Here is a 21687-nt window from a genome sequence, read left to right as displayed (position 1 = left end):
TGGGCCAAATTTCAGAAGTGATTCAAGTTGGGCAACTAAAATTAGACACCCCAGGTTAGATTTTAAGAGATGATGAGCAGCAAGAGTTGTGGAAGAAGTCAATAAGAGCCGTGGGGGCTCAGAATCCTTGAAAAATCATGTCATGTGTCCAAGTCGGACTCATAAATTAGACAAAAATTTGGATCTATCCGTTTCTCATCCTGGGGCATGGGATATCAACGTACAGAAGCTCAGTCACATCTGTTAAAAGCATTTGCCTTCATTCAGTGCCAGTCTGTGCTGGTGATATTTCTAGATTGGTTTATTCCACTTAGAGCTGGCCAGAAAACAGGAATGTTTATGGTGGGCATTTCCATAGGAAAAATCCTCATTTGAAATTTTCTTATCAGAAAATAACTTACACCCCATAGGAAAATTTGAAACATTAAGGAAGTGTATATGTAAGGGGGAAATTAGCTATTTTCTCCAGTGACTGTTTTCTACCTTTTGCTAGTTTTATTTTCTAGGGGTGGAAAAAAGTTAGCAATGGGCATTTTCCCCACAATTATGAAATGAAAAATTTAAAGTTAGGTTCCCATCAAGTTGTTCATTCCCCCCCACCCCCCAACAAAATTCATCAAAATGAGATTTGATTTAAAAAAAAAAAAACATCTCATTTTCAATGAAGACTTTTTTTTTTTTTTAAATGAGAAACCTCAAAAGCATTGATCAGCTAATTTCAATGCAACTCATGTAGAACATCCCTAAACCTTTAATTATTCTAGCAAGACTGGGTAAAGCAACTGAAGCGTCTCAAAAAACGAAGACTGACATACAGAAGACATTAGCCATCATCAGCTACCAAGCTCTGTTCTCAGAGATGTCCTAACTGGGGCCCCTCTGCTAGCTGAATGTCTGTCTGCAGACAAACAAATATTGTAGGGGCTAACGCAGAACTTTTAACTTCAAGAACTTTTCACTTGAGTTAAAGAGATGGTTAATTACAACATACCCATAAGATAATTTTAAAGTCAAATTTTAAAGAGACAAACCTAATAAGTTACAATGAAATTCAGACTGATTCGAGTCTAATGCAAGATTAAAACTATCCATTGTTTAACCTGAATTGCATCTTTACACTCACCTTGAGTAGAAGCTGGTACTTGGTTATTCTTTGAATCGGTTTGATTAAAAAGTCACTTAGGCTTAACCGTTGGTTTATTTCTTGTTGTACCTCCTAAAAAGGAATATTAATTATAACAATATTAAGAAACAACAAACCACATGAAGACATTTATAGCTATTCTATTAGCAAAGACAGGAAACAGGACACGGTAATTGACACACTCAAAATAAAAAGAAGATTAAGAATAATTTTCTGCCAGAGCAAGAGGACATTTTAGAAAACCAAAGGATTTCAAAAATCTGTAAGTGTCCCTTTTTGGCATGTACTGGGCAAAATACTTGGAAGCTAATTTAAATACTTGGGATTCATTTTCAGTTTGAGCTGGTAGAGTAGGAATTGAAGATCTGGAGACTGCTCTTCCCATTATAGTCGGGTAATGGCCATGAAGAAATCCTGAAGAGCATGAAAGGTTGCAGTGACATACCCTTTAATGAAATGAAGCACCATTCCTTTTTGCATTATAAAGTGTGGATAGCCCCAAAGACTTCCTGGAGTGAACACAAAAAGTCTTGGGGGGGGGGGGGGGAGGGGAAGGGAGATTAACTGTAAATCATCCAGCAGAACAACAAACCCCTAAACACCACAACAGTAGTCAGCCAATTATTCAAACAAAATATACCCCACGCAAACTCCTGACTATTCTCTGCAAAGATCACAGGTGGCAAAAGCCATTTCAGACTAAGAGTGAGAAGAAAACGAATTGCACTTTGGGAACGCAATAGCCTCGTCATTAACTGGAAAGTAATAGAAGAATGGGAATTTGAGATAAATATACAAGAAATTGCTTGAAAGATACTGTAAACAGAATATACTTGTATACAAGAATAAACTGTATCACAAAATCCTTTACCTTAGCGAAACAGAGCCAAAACCCATAGGTTTTTGAGTAATTTGCCTTTAACCTCACATGACAGATTTAGGTAGCAATAGTATACAGTGAATGTGGCCAACCTTACCTCAAAGTATGCATCATATTCAGCTACTACGTATTCTGATCGTGGTTTGTTTTGACAATACACCACATACATGTGTAATCTCCTCTCCTGTGAAGGCAAGATGCACAGGAACCTAGTAAGAAATTCACTACTATATTTTTATTAAATGATTGGAGTGGCAGAAAGATGCTAAAATTGCTCTGCTTGATCATGCTCATTTACAACGAAATCATGTAATGGAATCAGGTCTGTTCTAGCTGACCATGAGTCACTCCTTGATGAAAAACAATCAAGGCAATATAGGATATTTGCACAATGCAGCCCTGATCCTCTAAACACTCAGGCACTTGAGTAGCTTTACTTTGGCAAGTGGCCCCATTGAGTTCAACGGTGCGAGTCAAGTGCACCTATGTTTGACAGATGGAGGCTTTAAACAAGGGGCCAGATCCTCACTGCATGTAATTCAACATAGCTCCACATAAGATTTATGCTAGCCAAGGGTATGGTCCAGTGTTTTTACTTCTTGGTGTTCAGTTACTTTTAAAATAAGTTAAAAACAACATGTACTTTTATTTTTTAAGCCGGGGTGGGCAAACTACGGCCTGCCAGCTGTTTTAATCCAGCCCTCAAGCTCCCACTAGGGCACGGGGTCTGGTGCTTGCCCCGCTCTGGTGCTCCAGTCAGGGAGCAGGTTAGGGGGCTGCTCCATGCAGCTCCTGGAAGCAGTGGCATGGCCCCCCTCTGGCTCCTACGTGTACAGGCAGCCAGGGGGCTCTGCTCTGCACACCGTCCCCGCCCCAAACGCCACCCCCTAGCTCCCATTGGCTGGGAACCGCAGCCAGTGGGAGCTGCGGGGGCAGTACCTGCGGACAGGGCAGCACCTGCGGACAGGGCAGCATGCAGCACCACCTGGCCGCACCTCCACATAGGAGCCAGAAAAGGGACATGCTGCTGCTTCTGTGAGCCGCTTGAGGCAAGCGCCGCCTGGAGCCTACACCTGAGCCTCTCCCCGTGCCCTAATTCCCTGCCCCAGATCTGATCCCTCTCCTGCCCTCCGAACGCCTCAGTCCAAGCCTGGAGCACTCTCCTGCACCCCGGACCCCTCATCCGCAGCCCCACCCCAGACCTGACCCCCAGCTGGAGCCTGCACCCCTTCCCACACCCCAACCCCCTGCCCCAGCCCTGATCCCCCTCCCACCCTCCAAACCCCTCGGTCCCAGCCCAGAGCACTTTTCTACACCCCAAACTCCACACCCACACCCCAGAGCCCACACCCCCATCTGGAGCCCTCCCCCACCCCCTGTGCCCCACCCTGAAGCTCCATCCCACATCCTGAACTAGTCATTTCTGGCCCCACCCCAGAGCCCCCACCCCAACTCCAATTTTGTGAGCATTCATGGACCACTATACAATTTCTATTCCTAGATGTGGCCCTCAGGCCAAAAAGTTTGCCCACCCCTGTTTTAAACATTATGGCAACCAATGATAAATTGTAAATTTAATGATAAAAACTATTCTTAAACACATGATCTTCAGAGTACACAGCATGCCATGTGCTAAGGTTATTTCAGTCTTGCACAATACAAAGTATTCCTAGCAGAAAAAATACAATGTTGATAACCAAATGAGAAATATTCCTGGAAAAATGTGGTTTTGCTCTCTGCACTTCAGCCAATAAATAAATAAATAAATAAACGAGTACATCAAGATGTACTCAAGTTTTAGTGCCTCCCATTTTGTGCTTTTAAAAAGCTAAAGACTCCTAGCCAGGAAATAAGTAAATGGCTTTCAAATTTTAATTTCACATGTACATGTTCAGCTTGTTGGTCCCAGAACACGAGATACAAGGAAGGTGATGCATATCTTTTATTGGACCAGCTTCTGATGGCGTAAGGGACAAGCTTCACAGAGCTCTTCCCTCAAGTCTGGAGAAAGTAAGCAGAGTATCTGAGCTATATACATGCTCAGTCCCGTCAATCCAAGTAGCAAATGGGGGGGGGGGGGGGAGGAGAAGGGTGGCCTCTGGTTTTTATGATTTAGGGAAACCCAGCCATTCAGTAGCTGAGGAATCAAAAGTGTAAGCCTTATTTTATATCTGGATTGAAAGTGTTAATACATGAGCATAGCAATTCAACATGGTCAAACTGAATTTAGAAGGAAGAGACTTTTTCCGAGAACATAGAAACACTCACGTGTTTGATAAAAAGCTGTGCTAAACGCTCATGTTCCTGGAGACATTTTTCCAGTTCAGCCAGGAAAAAACTGAAAGTAAAAAGAAGATCAGCAATCCAGAATAGTTTCCCCTTTCTACCCCCACCACACCTCCCCCCCACCCCTGACGGTATTGACATAATCTGTAACTATAGATGACTGTTATATATTTGCAGCAAATTTTGTACAAAGGATGTTGTGTAAGATGTCTATAGGAAGGTTATGATTTGCTGGGTATGATTATGCTATCTGTATTGTTTTTGTAGTAAAAGTTATGAATATATCAATATGTTTTGATCCTAAAGTAGCCTTAGTAAAGCATTTGGTCAGCTTCTTGAGAAAGGAATATGCAAATTAAATGCTCAATCAAGAAACACTTAACTGACAATGGATCTTGGAAGACTCCAATCCACATAAGAAGTCTTCCTGGGAACTTTCAAGGTAGCATGTGAGCAATGGCTGCCACCCATAAACAATTGAGTCACACATAGTCATGTGACCTGCCTATGTGATGGCAAACTCCATTTTGCTGTAGTTTTCCAGAGTAAGAACAAAGAGGTGTTCTTACATCTGGAAGAGACTATAAAAGGCAGCTGCCTCATCTACATCTTGTCTTCAATCCTTCATACCTCTGGAGGGTTTTTGCTACAAACTGAAGCTCTGACCCATCCCAGACTGTGGATGTACTCCAGAGACTTGATTTGAACCTGCAGCTTATTCCATCACTGCTACAAGCCTGAACCAAGAACTTTGCCATTACTGTATGTAATTGATTCTGTTTAACCAATTCTAGCTCTCATCTATATCTTTTTCTTTTTATGAATAAACCTTAAGATTTTAGATTCTAAAGGATTGGCAACAGCATGATTTGTGGGTAAGATCTAACTTGTATCTTGACCTGGGTCTGGGGCTTGGTCCTTTGGGATCAGGAGAACCTTTTTTCTTTTACATGGGTATTGGTTTTCATAATCATTCATCCCTATAACGAGTGGCCCTGGGGGCAATGCTGGGAAACTGGAGTGTTTAGGCCCTGGTCTACACTACAAGTTTAGGTCGAATTTAGCAGCATTGGATCGATTTAACCCTGCACCCGTCCACATGATGAAGCCATTTTTGTTGACTTAAAGGGCTCTTAGAATAGATTTTTGTACTCTTCCCCCGACAAGGGGATTAGCACTGAAATCGACATTGCCGGGTCGAATTGGGGTAGTGTGGATGAAATTCGATGGCAGTGGCCTCCAGGAGCTATCCCAGAGTGCTCCATTGTGACCGCTCTGAACAGTACTTTCAACTCAGATGCACTAGCCAGGTACACAGGAAAAGCCCTGGGAACTTTTGAATTTCATTTCCTGTTTGGCCAGCATGGCGAGCTCATCAACACAGGTGACTATGCAGTCCCAGAACTGCAAAGAGCTCCAGCATGGACCGAACGGGAGATACTGATCTGATCTCTGTATGGGGAGATGAATCCGTGCTATCAGAACTCTGTTCCAAGAGACGAAATGCCAAAATATTTGCAAAAATCTCCAAGGGCATGATGGACAGAGGCTACAACAGGGACCTGCAGCAATGCCGCATGAAAATTAAGGAGCTCAGGCAACCCTACCAACAAATCAAAGAGGCAAACGGCCGCTCTGGGTCAGAGCCCCAGACATGCCGCTTCTATGATTAGCTGCATGCAATTCTGGGGGGTGGGCTACTACTAGGCTACTACTAGGTGGGCTACTACTAGGTCCGTGGACACCTGCAAGGGGGAGTCTCATGCAACAGGCATGAGGATTTGGGGGGCCAAGAAAGAGGGAGGATAGCGCACAGCAGGCAAGAGAAGAAACCATTCTCCCCGACAGCCAGGAACGGTTTGTCACCCAGGAGCCAATACCTTCCCAAGGCAGGCTCCTGGACCATGAACCTGGAGAAGGCACCTCTGGTGAGTGTACTTTTGTAAATATAATACATGGTTTAAAAGCAAGCATGTTTAATGATCGATTTGCCTTAAAGACTTGGGATGTATTCGCGGCCAGTACAGCCCCTCCTTTTAAATGGCCAACCCAATGGGTGCTTGGTATGGGAAAGGAGGGTGCTGCTGTTTGAAACCATTCCCACGCGTTATGAAGGTTGAAGCCAAAAGACTGTGGCTTACCATGGCTGCCTGCAAGCCAAATTATATTGCCGGGCCCTGCATGTGTGATCTCTCATACCAAACTGGCATGCCCCCAACGTAAGAGGCAAAATACGACCTTGTACCAAAAGCACATGTGCTATGCAACGTTAAAGAGTCTACCCATTGTTCTCTAAAATGTGTCTTTAAATACTACTCTCCCTTTTTTCCCCCCTCCCGCAACTGCAAATGTTTTTACGCTCCTCCTATCATCTCCGTCCCAAAGGAGATAAGTCGGAAAAAAAAAAACCACGCACTTGCGATGAAACGTTCTGAGCTCATGCAGTACTCCTGCACTGAAAGAGCTCAGCAGAATGCATGGAGGCAAACAATGTCAGAGTCCAGGAAAGCAGAAAATGAACGCCTGGCCAGTCAAGAAACTTGTTTTCAAAGCTTCTCTGATGTGTAGCGTGCCCTGTTGTGCTCTTCTAATCACCATGGGTGTCTGGCTGTGCATAAGCAGTGGCCAGGCAATTTGCTGCAACCTCCCACCCTGCCATAAATCATAGAATCATAGAATCATAGAATATAAGGGTTGGAAGGGACCCCAGAAGGTCATCTAGTCCAACCCCCTGCTCGAAGCAGGACCAATTCCCAGTTAAATCATCCCAGCCAGGGCTTTGTCAAGCCTGACCTTAAAAACCTCTAAGGAAGGAGATTCCTTCCCCTTGTCTCCCCCTTACTCACACATATTGTGGAGCACACAGCAAGCAGCAACAATGGGAATATTGGTTTTGCGAAGGTCTAACCGAGTCAGTAAACTGCGCCAGCGCGCTTTTAAACATCCAAATGCACATTCTACCACCATTCTGCACTTGCTCAGCCTATAGTTGAACAGCTCCTGACTCTCCAGGGTGCCTGTGTATGGCTTCATGAGCCATGGCATTAAGGGGTAGGCTGGGTCCTCAAGGATAACTATAGGCATTTCAACATCCCCAACGGTGATTTTCTGGGAAGTAAGTCCCTTCCTGCAGCTGTTCAAACAGACCAGAGTTCCTGAAGACGTGAGCCTCATGTACCTTTCTTGGCCATCCCACGTTGATGTCAGTGAAACGTCCCTTGTGATACACCAGTGCTTGCAACACCATTGAAAAGTACCCCCCTTGTGGTTTATGTACCGGCTGCCAAGGTGGTCCAGTCCCAAGATAGGGATATGCATTCTGTCTATTGCCCCACCACTGTTAGGGAATCCAAACTGGATCCTGATCATAGCAGCCCCCACAGTAGATTTGCCCACTCCAAATTGATTCCTGACTAACCAGTAGCTGTTTGGTGTTGCAAGCTTCCAGGGGCTATTGCCACTCGCTTCTGAACTGTGAGGGCTGCTCTCATCTTGGTATTCTTGCGCTTCAGGGCAGGGAAAAGCAAGTCAAAGTTCCATGAAAGTGCCCTTACGCATGCGAAAGTTTTGCAGCCACTGGGAATTGTCCCAGACCTGCAACACTATGTGGTCCCACCAGTCTGTGCTTGTTTCCCAGGCCCAGAATCAGCGTTCCATGAAATGAGCCTGCCCCATTGCCACCAGGATGTCCAAATTGCGGGGCCCTGGCTTTGAGAGAAGTCTGTGTCCATGTCCTCATCACTGCGCTGCTGTCAACTCTTCGCCTGCTTTTGCAGGTTCTGGTTCTCCACATACTGCAGGATAATGCGCGAGGTGTTTACAATGCTCATAACTGCCACGGTGATCTGATTGCTCCATGATTGCTGTGATATGCTGTATGCAGGAGAGCAGAGTTGCAGAGGAAGTGGTGGCTGACAACGGAAGCCACAAGAATAGATCTTTATAGAGAACGATGAGAGGACCTGCAAAGTGGATTCATGAGAGCGGAGTTACAGCGGAAGCGGTGGAGGATGATGATTAGCACTGCGCACATTTCCTGAGGAAGAACACACGTACCCGGGAGCCCATGACAGACAACATGGAGAAATTCGCTATGAGACAATAGCAGCAGAGCAGAGTTGCAGCGGAAGCGGTGGATGACTATGGTTAGCAGTCCTACTGCACCGTCTGCTGCCAGAAGCACCCAGGACACAACAGCGGCGGTGTCCGTGAGCTGAGCTGAGCGGGCTGCACGTTTGCCGTGGTATGGCGTCTGTGCAGAAAAAAGGCGCAAAACGATTGTCTGCTGTTGCTTTCATGGAGGGAGGGGTGACTGACTACATGTACCCTAAATCACCCGCGACAATGTTTTTGCCCCATCAGGCATTGGGTGCTTAACCCAGAATTCCAATGGGTGGCGGAGACTGCGGGATAGCTACCCACAATGCACCGCTCTGTGTCGATGCTAGCCACAGTAGTGAGGATGCACTACGACTTAATGCGCTTAGTGTGGACATATGCAATCGACTGTATAAAATCGATTTCTAAAAATGGACTTCTATAATATCGACCTAATTTTGTAGTGTAGACATACCCTAAGGAAATTGCTTGTGTGACTTGTAGTTAGCCAGTGGGGTAAAACCAAAGTCCTCTCCATTTGGCTGGTTTGGTTTGCCTTAATAGTAAAGGAATTCCAGTGTAGGGCTGTAACTGCCCTGCTCTAGGCAATCTGTCCTGAATTGGCAAGCTCAGTTGGACCCCACCAGAACCAGCACCATTACACCCACAATTATCCAATCCAGCTAGAGAATTCCACAACAACTGAACGAGAGGGGGAAACCTGGCTTTTTCCTTTAGGTCCATGTTACACCTATCAAAACATTGTTGGGATTGGGGGTGGTGGGGGAAGGAGGGGAGAGAGAAAAAAAAAAGTCAGGGAAATCAGTTCTTGGATTTTAAGTGTTCACTTTTACTCTGTTCTGTGGTTTTCATTAGAGATGGTTGAAAAATGCCAAGAGACACTCTGCAGAAGTTTGGAGTTATTTAAACCCCCCAACATTAAAAAAAAAAAAAAACATTTACCAAAAACAACTTCTGAAAACTGAAAATTGAAATTTAAAAAAGGTACAGTTGGACAAAACCATGAAGAGTTTTGACCAAAATGAAAACTTCTGTAGAAAATCTTTCATTTTTTGTCTAAGGCTATGTTTAGTCACTAAACATTTTGACTACAAACTAACTAGAGCTGGTCAAAAGTTATCGGTGTCTAAGTTTCAGAGTAACAGCCGTGTTAGTCTGTATTCGCAAAAAGAAAAGGAGTACTTGTGGCACCTTAGAGACTAGACTAACCAATTTATTTGAGCATAAGCTTTCGTGAGCTACAGCTCACTTCATCGGATGCATACTGTGGAAAGTATAGAAGATCTTTTTATACACACAAAGCATGAAAAAATGGGTGTTTACCACTACAAAAGGTTTTCTCTCCCCCCACCCCACTCTCCTGCTGGTAATAGCTTATCTAAAGTGATCACTCTCCTTACAATGTGTATGATAATCAAGTTGGGCCATTTCCAGCACAAATCCAGGTTCCCCCCCACAGACCCACTCTCCTGCTGGTAAGTCACTTACTACAGGACAGGCCTAACAAAGAAAACAACAGAACGCTACTAGCTGTCACCTTCAGCCCCCAACTAAAACCCCTCCAACGCATTATTAAGGATCTACAACCTATCCTGAAGGATGACCCTGAAGCTGCCATTGTCCGCGGTTCCCTGTTCCTGGCCAATGGGAGTTGCGGGGGGCGGTGCCTGCAGGCGAGGGCAGAGCATGAAGCTCTCTGCCCCCCTTCTCCAGCGGCCGCAGGGACATGGTGCCAGCCACTTCCAGGAGCGGCATGGGACCAGGGAGCCTGCTTTAGCCACGCTGCATCATGGGGCTGGCAATCCCATGGGCCAGACTGAAAGCCCTGACGGGCCGGATCTGGCCTACGGGCCATAGTTTGCCCAACCCTGTGTTAAAAGATGGAGAGAGATTTCTGTTAATGATTTCTAGTTTATCTACAGTTCTATTGATTTCTTATTGTAATGGAATTTTTGAAGTGCATATCCCTGCCCTGTGAGGCTGGCACAAGATAGCATTAACTCTAAGTCCATTTGCGTCAATATGGGATTTTCAATACAGAAGATCTAGAGGAAATCTGACCTTATTTAGAAAGTCTGGGTAACACTTGACTATTGAATTCAGACATTTATTCCTCTAATCAGGCACCTTGCAACATTTAATTTAAAAAAAAAAAAGAATTTGTTGAAACTCAATTCAGTTAAGGCAAGCTCTGCAGCAGTGAGCTGTAGCTGCTGAATGTTTATGAATGCCAGAGTTGAAATGCACTTCAGAGTCAATGGGACTATTGTTCTCGTATGGTTAAAAAGCAGCAATAGTTGCTGCTCAAGGTTAAAAGCAAGATGCTGCTCACAGTGTTACATTGTAAATAACCTACTTCTGGGACTTGAAATAAGCATTTATCTTGGGCAGATTTCTGGGAGCTAGTGTCCAACAACACATCCCCACCCTGAGGAATTCCAAAGCTTTCTTGTGTTTGACCCAACTCCTACATCAGATTAGGAAACATGGACTGATGCAGCTTTTCCATGTACTGTTTTCTCTTTTCACATACGTGCACCATTCCTTCCACATCCATATCCAGGTTAGCCTGTTTCTGAATTCCAGTCTGAATCTTGTTTTAGTGGGACACATTGCATGGGCTGATTTTTGGAGGTATTGAGCATCCACAAGTCCCAGTATCAAACATTCTTAAATTAAGCCCAGTCAGATTCTTTGAGTGAAAGTTACCTTGAGCCCATTTTTATTTTATACGCCTACCATCCAATGACACCACAGTGTCAACATCAGGAACCTCCAGCATCAGGATTAAAACCACATTTTACAACCTAAATAAAAAGCTGCCATTGTTTTCTGAAGTGCTAGTACCCGCTGAAGTCCAGGGGAGTGGAGGGTACTTCGCAGCACCTCTGAAAATCATACCATTTTTATTTGGGACCCAAAGCTTGCAAGTTTGGGCCTCAATGACTTGCACAAAGTCCATTCAAAGTAAATTTGGTAGTAGAGACAGGTATAGAACCCAGGCACCCTGATTTCCAATTCTCTCCCCTTTGGAGAAGTACAGTTGTCAAAGATATCTAAAAATCCAACTTACTCCTTGTGCCAGTCATAAATCTGGTGGATATTGCCAAATACAATCTTGTCTTTCCCTTTCATATCTTCAGTAACCCCTTTTTCTTCTATTCTCTTCATGAAGCCCTGTAGTATGAAAGATCAGTGATTAACTAATGGCCCAGCTGAATAATAATAATAATTTCATTTTTCAGGACAAGCACAAGTTACATGCCATAACTGGTAGAATCTCTTTCTTTAGAAGAAAACCAGGTACTTAAAACACATGTTATGCAGTTTAAAACCAGACACCCATCTTATATTTTAAAATTACACACTTGCCGTAAAAGAAAAAGCTATAAAGGGATTTATTCTGTAATTTCTCATAAAGGTTGTACAAATCTATTGTAATGTCACTAAAGGGACAAGTACAATTAAAAGTTACATAAGTGGTTTGTCCAAAATTCTTGGATTCCCTGATAAGTGCAAGAAGCCAAACTCGGCACAGATAAGATTCATTTATCAAAAAAAAAGAAAAGAAAAAAAAAGTACTTCTTGGGTGCACAAAATCATGTAGTAAATTTAGGGAGAGTCAGAAATGGAATGCTCAGAAGGCATGAGAAATCCTATTTGAGTCTTTGTAGCATTACAAATGTCGGTTTACATTTACCTCACACTTCATTATCTGAGTAGGAGAACACATGAGTTCTAAAAGCTTGGAAGCCTTTGAAAGCCACCACTAAATTGGTTGGCAGCACTCACTGAGCTAATAAGTTTGCAAAAAGCAAAAGATTTTCCTAGAGGTCACAAGTTTTCAGTGCCTTTGTTTTTTGGTCCTCACCTTGGAGCAACTGGTGTTGTATGTGCTGAAAACCTCTATGTATCAATGGGGCACTCAAAAATTGAAGCATCCAAAATTAATGGACACTTTTGAAACTGATATAGTTCCTTTCATCCCAAAGAGTGTTACAAACAAATAACTCAGCTGCTACATATGGGCCTGAGATGAAGTTTGGATCAAGATACCAATTTTTAGAGGTGTTCAAATTTGGAACTTTGGTTTGGGCCCTTCTCTAAATAAAGAGAGTGCCATTATTAATCAGTTCCAGTTTCAGGTAGGATCTCTGTCTAATAGCAACAGGAGAATACAAGAAGTGCAAGAAGAAAAATCTATTCTTCATCACCTGGAAGACTATACTACAGCTGAAAGGATCTCATGTATCACAACCCAAGAGAAACAAGTCAGCCAAGATAAGCCTTTGCACACTTCATTGTAGGTTTTAAATTTAGTATTTAGAAACATTTACTTTAGGCACTTTTTAGCACAGTATCCAGTTAGGAAGACATCCTTTTGCTGATCTGAGCAATTACAACCAGAGTTTAAAGGTATTAAATTGACTTTTTAAACTCACCTCTACCACGATTCCCAAGTCTTTGACGTAGTCTTTCTCAGTCTGCACCAGCTCATTTAAGACAAACCTAGATAAAAAACAGCTGCATCATTTCTCAATACAAGTTACTACCTCTCCATCTCTCTCTCTCCCACACACAGTTTCTAACCAAAGACTACATCCTTATTCCAGTTCACATGACCTAGTTCTCCCTCAACTCAGTTTCATGCATAGGTTCTAAAACAATTTTTATAGCGGGGGTGCTGAAAGCCATTGAACCAAACTGTAAACCTGTACATAATGGAAACTACTTTAAACCAAGGGGTGCTGCTATACCCCCAGCACTACTAGTTCCAGCACCTATGACTTCATGGCTCAATAGCTACTGTCTGATGAAAACTTAACCATGTCAGTTCAGAACATTCTTCATCTGTTCCACAGGTAGTGGAAATCCTTCTCACCAGGGTTTTTTTTTTAATCCTTGGGTAGAGACAGTCAGTTGGTCTGATTATACAGAACAAAAACAAAACAAAACACAAAAACACCAAACAAAAGCAGTTATTAATTCTAAACTGTTGTTCAAGAAGAGGTTGCACACATGTATTCTACGTAGGTATCTAAAACAGTACCCACAGGAGGGGGCTCTGAGTCTATTTAGATAGAGAAACCAATATAGCTTTCCTCAAGTTAGCACCGATCCTGAAGCAGTTGTAACTACATAATACTGACTGAGTGAAGGTGTGCACAAAGGACCATGCAGCAGTCCTACAAATGTCCAGCATAGGGACATCCTTTAGAAAAGTCGCTGAAGTAGCTTGAGCTCTGTAGAGTGGGCCGACAGTCACAATATAGGAAGTAGTAATCCACCTGGAGATTACATGCACTGTAACAGCTTGACCTCTCATCCTGTCAGCATAAGAAATGAAAAGGACAAGGCAATAGCTTGAAGTGTTTGGTCCCGTCTAGATAGAACACCAATATTCACCTTACATCTAGAAAAGGAGGACTTGTGGCACCTTAGAGACTAACCAATTTATTTGAGCATGAGCTTTTGTGAGCTACAGCTCACTTCATCGGATGAAGTGAGCTGTAGCTCACGAAAGCTCATGCTCAAATAAATTGGTTAGTCTCTAAGGTGCCACTAGTACTCCTTTTCTTTTTGCGAATACAGACTAACACGGCTGTTACTCTGAAACCTTACATCTAGAGTATGCAGACATTCATTGAATGCCGCTTCAGAAAAAAAATTGGGAAGTATATTGTCTTGTTTAAATGAAATGTCAATACTACATATAAAATGTTTTGGATGTGGCCTCAAAGCTACTTTATCCTGGGGGGGCGGGGGTGGGGAGGGCGCAGAGAAGCAGCACATAAGGAGGCCCTGCCACTCTTCTGGGCAATATAATAGCCATTGGGAAGGATGTCTGACAGATGGGGACTAGAACAGGTTGCCAAAGCTCAAATGGAGAACACATCAAAACAGCCAACACAATGTTGGAGGTCCCAAAGAGGTACTGTATCTTTAACAGGAGGAAAGCCAAACAACCCCTTAAAAAAAAAAATCTAGAAATCATGGGGCTGAGAGCCAAAGTTGGAGAGGAGGAGATGTCACCTGGCTAGGGGGATGGATAGCTGATATCACTGCTAAGTGAAACCTCAGGTTGCTTAGCGTAAGACCTGAGGATTTAAGGTGCAACAGGTACTCTACAATGTCCTGAATCTTAGCCTCTGTGGTTGTATTCCATGGAGATTAGACTATACAGAAAAAATGCTTCCATTTCGCCACATTGGTGGGTCTAGTGGATTGTTTCCTATTAAGCAATATTTCTTGAACTGCCACTTAAGTGATTAGGTCAAGCAGAAAAAAAAAAAAAAACCTAACATCCATGTTGTTAAGTGCAGTTTGCTGGGATCTGGGTGCAAAATCTGTCTATGTTGCTGGGATGGCAGATCCCTGAATAGGGGCAGAGTTGAGAGGCTGTGAAGATTAGAGAACTAGCACAGTGTTGCCAAGATGATTCCTATCATGCCAGGTTGGTCATGACCCTTTTTCTATTTGAGTATATTCTGGGGGAGGAGTAGGATGGGGAGGAATGCATACATGAAATCCAGTCCCCTATCTAAGAAGAAAGGTACTGAATAGGGAGATTGAATGGAGATCCACTTGAGAACAAAATTGACACCATTTCTAGTTGTCCTTTATTGCGAACAAGAGGACTGTTGGAACACCCACATTTGGAAAAGGGCCTTGAAAACATTGTTCGAGGGAATCTCCTGCGATTCGGGCATAATCTCCTGCTGAGGGGATAAGCAGCCAAATCTGGGAGCCAAGTCAGTCAGTGGCAATGAGAGGAACACCTTTCCTGATGCAAAAAGAACCAAAGCTTCCTGACAAAGCTGATCAGATTGTGCCACTCCTTGTCAGTTTACGTAGTACATTGCAGTTGTATTGTCATGTAGTATCCAGAATGACAAGCCCTTGATGCAAGGGAGAAACGTGTGGCAAGCCCTGTGAAATTTCCCAGTCTGAGAACCGTGATATGAAGAGTCACTTCATGCTCCATCCATAAAGCATGGATTTGCAGCCACTCAAGATATGCACCTCAACCTATCAGAAAGAGACAAATGACTGTCTTGAATGGAAGCGGAAGGAGAGAAAAAAAGTGTACCTCCCCCCACCGCACTCCCTCCCCACACACTTGATTCATCCACCACTCCAGGGAACACAGGAGCACCAGAGGTACCTGGATCAACTTGTCTATGCAGCATGAGGCTCAGACAAATCAAGAAATGGACAATGAACTGAACATGCTGTTTGGATTTGCCCTGCACCATCTAATTGTCCAAATATGGGAAGAGGGGAATTCCCTTCTTCCTCAAAGAGATCACCACCACCAGGAACATGGTGAATACATACAAGAATGACAGGCCAAAGGGAAGTATTGTGTATCAATAGTGTTGACTTGCTACTGCGAATCTCTGGAACCTCCATGTGACAATTCTACCAAGTCACAGGCAGTAGGCATCCTGGAGATCAAGGGCAGCAAACCAGTCTGTCCTAGATGGCAGTGAGTGATTGACACTAGAGAGACCATGCAAAATCTTATGTGCTTGATTAACTTGTGGAAATTTCAAGGATCCAGTATGGAGCGGAGATCCACCTTGGACTTCAGGGATCAGAAAATATAATGAGTAAAACCCCTTTCCCTGATGTGGATGTGGGAACTTCTTCTATAGCCCATAGAGAGAGCAGAATCTGAACTTCTTGACAGAGCATTGACTCATGAGTTTGGTCCCTGAAAAGGGACAGGGTAAGAAGGGTGATTGGAGAGGAACTGGATAGAATATTTCCGTCTCACCAGTCGTCCATTGTTATAGCTTCCCAAGCATTAAGGAAGTGGGACAATCCATCCACACATGGAGGGAGGGGAAATCATAGGAAGATTGCTGATTACAGTATTGCTGTCCTCAAGGAAGAGGTCAAATAGGCTGCTACCCCCAAGAATGACTGAAGAGGAGTGTGCTGTGTTGTGGAGCTTGAGGGTCTTCTGTGATGTGCACTTCTGTCTTGAAAACTCGTTCTAACTTGATGGGTACATAAACTTCCTATAACACTCGTGTTGATACTCCTGTTGATGTGGTCTGTATTCACACCACTTGGGTGCTCGAGCATAGACCCCTAAGGAGCCAAAAAGGGTACCCAGAGAGCCCTTAAATGAATGTAAGGTCTCATTGGTCTTCTCTGAAAACAAAAAACAAAAAGTCCATCAAAACTATAGTTTGCTGAGTGTCTGGGGCTATGTCTGAGTTCTGCAACCATAAGGTTTTCCTCACTGCTATTGCAGAGGCCATTATCCTAAAAAGTGTCCAGTGTATCAAATACAGACTGGGAGCGGGGGGGGATGTTTTGCCTATGATGCAGCCTTCAAGGAAAGCTCTGAACTCCTTCTGTGATTCCTCCAGAAGTTTGTCAGTAAACCTAGACATAGCCAAATACAACTTTGTAAACAGGGATGGTAACGGTATCTGCTGGTTTGCTATGTGCATCTGGAGAGAGGATGTGGAATACATTTTTCTCCCGAACAATTTGGCCCTTTTTCACTGGGGGTTGATTTAAGTCTTCCTGGACACGATCTCTCATTGGCAGCTGTAGCCACCAAGGAATTTGGAGCAGGAAGAGAAGAAAAAGCATGCAAAGTCTTGCAACAGGATATGATAATGTTTGTCTGTGAGCTCAGCTGTGGGAGCTAAAAAAGCTGGCATGTGCCATAAAGTCTTTGCTAGATCTAGAAGACAGTGTCATTAAATCGAGAGGGCTACCCCTTCCAGGGGCAGACAACTGGAGAATGAATACCAGTTTTGAGTGTTTCTCTTGTACAAGCTCAACTTCTATGCTTAAAACTGCTTCCATTCTCCTCAGCAGGTCTTGAGAGCTTAAAGTCCTCAGGGACCAGAGAAGAGGAGTATGGCATCATCAGGTTTTCAGGTGAGGAAAGGCATAGGTGCAGACTCCAGGGGTGCTTCAGGGCTGAAGCATCCACAGAAAAAAGATAGCGGGTGCTCACTTACTGGCAGCCGCATGGATCAGTGCCTTCCATCCCTAGCGGCGCTGCTGATAAGCTCCTGCCCCTCCCTCCCCATGCCTCCCACACACTGTGGATTAACTGTCCAGTGGCATGCAGGAGGTACTGAGGGCGAGGGGGAGGAGCGGGGAGAGGAAGAAAGGGAGTGAGGTGGGGCTTGGCAGATGGGGTGGAGTAGGAACAGGGCCTGAGGCGGAGCGGGGATCGAGCACCCCCAAGGAACAGAGGAAGTTGGCACCTATGAGGAGAGGGACAGGCGAACTGGAGCAAAGTGATCCTCCTAGGGGGATGAGTGGGGGAAAAAGGAATTTGCTCCTCCTACAATGGGTGCCCTCATAGCACTGGCTGCTCAAGGGGAACAATATCTGCATGTGCTTTCAACCTAGACAGCTCTGAAAGCGGCCTTGCTGGATGGCCTAGTGACCTTCCCCTTGACAGGTTCAGTGAGTCCTGCCAGAGGGAAATAAACACTCCAGGGATTCAGCCATTACAGAAGAGCAGAAGACATGGTGACCAGTCGGTGCTAGGCCATGACAATCTGTCTGTGCTTTTTCAGATGCTCTTACTACCAATGTTCTCCTTATAGAGTTGGTCCAGAGGACTTCACTGTCCCCTCCTAATTACAGTTAGTCGACGTGCTGGATGACTCCAAACCAGATCGTCATGTGAACAGTCCATAGAAATTGAAAGTGCCAAACCTGATTGGGCTACTGGGCAACCAACTTGCATAGCCCAACGCGGGCACCAAGGTAGGTACTGGAGCAGGCCTTGTCTTTGGCACTGTAAACATGCTGAGATGATGGTTGTCATCGTACACCAAAGATCTCACAGTCCGCGCCAAGGAATAATCTGTAGTTGGCGCCCATGCTGATACATGTTCCAGTAAAGAGGCTGTAGGATCCTAAACAGGCAGCAGAACGGAGGACTGAGCTGAAGTCTGCATAGTGTTCGCCAGAGCCAAGATAGTACCAGGTCCAAGGTGCCATTCAATTTCTTAGCTGGGACCAGCATTGGTACTGCTAACATGCCCTGTACTGGAGTGGAGGATGGGTAGTACTTAAAGCCCAGAAAGCTCTGCATGTCACCAATGCCTAGTACTGAACTAAATTTTAATTAAAATGAAGAAACATTTATCTACTGGGTACCAACTGCTAACTATTAACAAGGAAGGTAGAGAGCTAACTGCAGAAAAAAAGTGAGGCAAACTTCACAGGTAGCACCAGCTCAGGCCATGGGCAGTGAGAAGGAACTGAAGGGGACTGAGTGGTGCTGCCCTTATATAGTCTCAGGAAGGGCAATGAGGAGACACAAGGTGTGTGCATCAAACCAATGGGTATGGCTGCACAACAAAAACAAACCATTCCAGCTCCAGTGTGCTAGTTGCATTCATATCTAAGAAGAAGGTATGTGCACCACAAAAAGAACTAGACCCTTGTCCAAAGGACCCCCAACTCCACACATGAGAGGGTGCATAGAAGAGATACAGCAGTAGCCATAGAATCTCTGTTCAAGTACTTTATAGCCTTGTGGAAGACGAGTATTTTGTTCCCCTAGCAAGCCCTCCCATGAGTAAAGTTCATTTATTCTATCTTAAAGGAACTGGCTTTAAATTTCACTTCTTGAGATTCAATGCTAGGAGAATGAATCCCATTTCCTTTCCAAAGGACTGATCTTATAGTAAATAATGCAGGTGTGGCAGTCAAAGGCTTTATGCTTATTTCAAAGCCAGTAATCCTGGGTAGAGGAAGCTTCAATGCACACAAACTCATATCAGTCAAACTGATTAGTCACGTACTGTTCTCTACATGACAATTTCAAGAGAGTTCTACCTGTCTTTCTACAGATAGTGTCCCTCTCAATTACACAGAAACAATTTAGCGCTATGAACTAAATTCCATCCAAGTTCAAATTCAATAATGCAATGATGAGACTAACAAGATAGGGGAATACTTTCATGCCTAGTGTCACATGTATACCTCAATCAACAGTGACCCACTTGAAATGTCAGCTCTGTAGACAATACTGTGCTATACGGAAGCCCTTGTAAAGACTGAAACAGAAAACACAGGCATTCTGAAGAGGAAAAAGATCACATGGGCTAGTGAGAATTCTGAAGATAAGAAAAGACATGTTTGGTGACTGGTAAAAAACCCAAAATTATTTGATAAGATTAAGCGCTAACCGAAGCAGACTTAACCGGTGGGTGAAGGCATTATGAGCTCATGTCTCAGAACAGAGAACGGTTGTTGGTATTCTGTACGATTAAACTCTACAGACAAACTATGAGATGAAACAGCAATGACGCCACCATGTGCCATTTCATGTGGAAAAACTTCCCTGCCTACAAAAACATCATGAACTAAGACGAAACATTAAAGACAATTCCATAGTGATGTGTGAGGTACAGAACACCTGTGAGACATATGGAGATTGTCATATAGTGTGATGGCAGTGTTGGTCGCACTCATTCATCTTGTTTAGGCAAAGCAGAGAGGAAACTTTCTGTAGAAGAGGTCATGCAGCTTCTTGTTTATTTAACAGCAAATTCCAGCCCCTTTGGGTAGAAGCCATGGAGCGGCAGTGGAAAGGCCAGCTGCTCATGAGTTCCAAGAGCCACTCTGCCAAGTTCCATACTTGTGTAAAATACATGCTGGGCAAACTGCTGCTCCTTTACAAAGCAGCAGCATGTGTCCCTGGGCAAGCATATGCCCTATGCTTCTGTTCCCCTGGCTGACCTACACGTCCCTGTAAGGAATATGCTACACCTCCTTCTCCATGGATATACCAACAGATTTACTAGCTGAGAGGGGAACCCTGCACTTACCACTAGGTAGGACTCCTGTCCTGTTGCTATCCAGGAATGCTGGGTGTTGAGGGAAGAATTGCTCCCTGTTCTCAAGAACATTTCTCCTCTCCATCTACACTTAGGTTAATATGAGGCAGAATCTGGCATTAAGTGTCCATGAGATCAAAATCACAGAACACCAATGGTGGCCATGCTCCAGTGTTCATAGGTCTGAGGGCTAGAATTTAAGCATCCTTCAGGATAAATTGTAACAACCTCTGATGAGCAAAGGTGCAGGATCAGTTTTGCCAACGCAGAGATACAAAGCAAAATGGTACATTTACTCTTGCTTCAGGAGCTTAGTTCAGCATCTACACTGCTTAAATTACATTCACTCACAGCTATAGAAGACCACATGGCTTTTCCCCCGCCCCCATCATTTGAAACAGACATTTGTGTTCAAATGTCACTTGATACTTATATCCATTGTTTTACCATGTATGACATGTAATTACGACTTCCAAATTATACATTTAAAAAAAAAAAAAGAAGAAGAGGGACGCTGCCAGAGAACAAGTTCCTTTACCTGTGTTTACTGTAGGTTAGCAAAAATGAAGTCATTTACAATGATGTAATCGTGGGGAATACAGGCATATTACATGCATTTTTCCGTTATAGAAGGTATTTTCTTCTACATGGTATTAGAAGGAGTGCGGGGAAAATGTCAAGTGGATGTGGACCATTCCCTCACTTTAAAAACAAACATAAGTATTCCTACATATTGACAACTCCTGCAAATTTACTCTCATGTATCACAGCAATCAGAAAATATCCCTTTAATCTGGTGGAAATAATTCAGCAATATCTGCTGGAATAGGGATATGACACCACAGCCCATATTCTTCACAGTGATATGATGTTGACATTATAAGCTAAGTTCCCTCGAAGCTGCACGGCTGCACAGCAGGCTATAAAAGGTTGTTCAGGTATGCAGCCACAGGGGCCTGGAAAGGAGAGGAGCAAATTGGGGTGTGCACAGCTGCCAGCAGGGAGAGCTGCCGCTCCCTTGGAGCTGCTGCTAGTGTGTGGATACAAACTGCAACTGGCATGTTTTCCCGCCAGTAGCAGTTACCGCCATGTAAGGATGGCCTTTTCTGGCCCAGCAGAATTTGGTACCTTAGTGGTCCAGGGATAGAGAATTCTGAGGGATGGGGTTCCCGAGCTGCTGCTGGCAGGGAGAGGCACATCTCCCCCGGCCCCAGCCCCAGCCCCATAGCTGCTACAGTGAGAGAGGGCTCTGTGTGTCTGTCCTCTCTCCCCATCACAGAGCTGGGGCAGCCTGCACCCCAAACCCCTCATCCCCAGCTGCACCCCCCGCCCTCCCCCTTCCTACACCCCAATCCTCTGCCCCAGCCCTGAGCCCCCTCCTGTGCCCTGAACCCCTCATCCCCAGTCCCACCCCAGAGCCC

General features: G+C 44.3%; 1 protein-coding gene across 10 annotated transcripts in view; it reads right to left on the bottom strand.

The window, feature by feature from the left end:
- KALRN (kalirin RhoGEF kinase) overlaps positions 1–21687 on the bottom strand; it is a 779108-nt gene that overhangs the window by 60686 nt on the left and 696735 nt on the right. For all 10 annotated transcript variants that reach the window (XM_048869043.2, XM_048869046.2, XM_048869044.2 and 7 more), the window contains 5 exons: positions 12872–12938; positions 11503–11606; positions 4293–4362; positions 2122–2208; positions 1124–1216 (listed from right to left, as the gene is read on the bottom strand). In XM_048869043.2, coding sequence (XP_048725000.2) covers positions 1124–1216; positions 2122–2208; positions 4293–4362; positions 11503–11606; positions 12872–12938 — 421 coding nt within the window. The remainder of the gene's footprint in view (positions 1–1123; positions 1217–2121; positions 2209–4292; positions 4363–11502; positions 11607–12871; positions 12939–21687) is intronic.

This window comes from Caretta caretta, chromosome 11 (genome assembly GCF_965140235.1).
Source record: "Caretta caretta isolate rCarCar2 chromosome 11, rCarCar1.hap1, whole genome shotgun sequence".
Lineage (NCBI taxonomy): Eukaryota > Metazoa > Chordata > Testudines > Cheloniidae > Caretta > Caretta caretta.
Note: the sequence above shows the minus strand (reverse complement) of the source record. Positions and strands in the feature narration are given on the sequence as shown.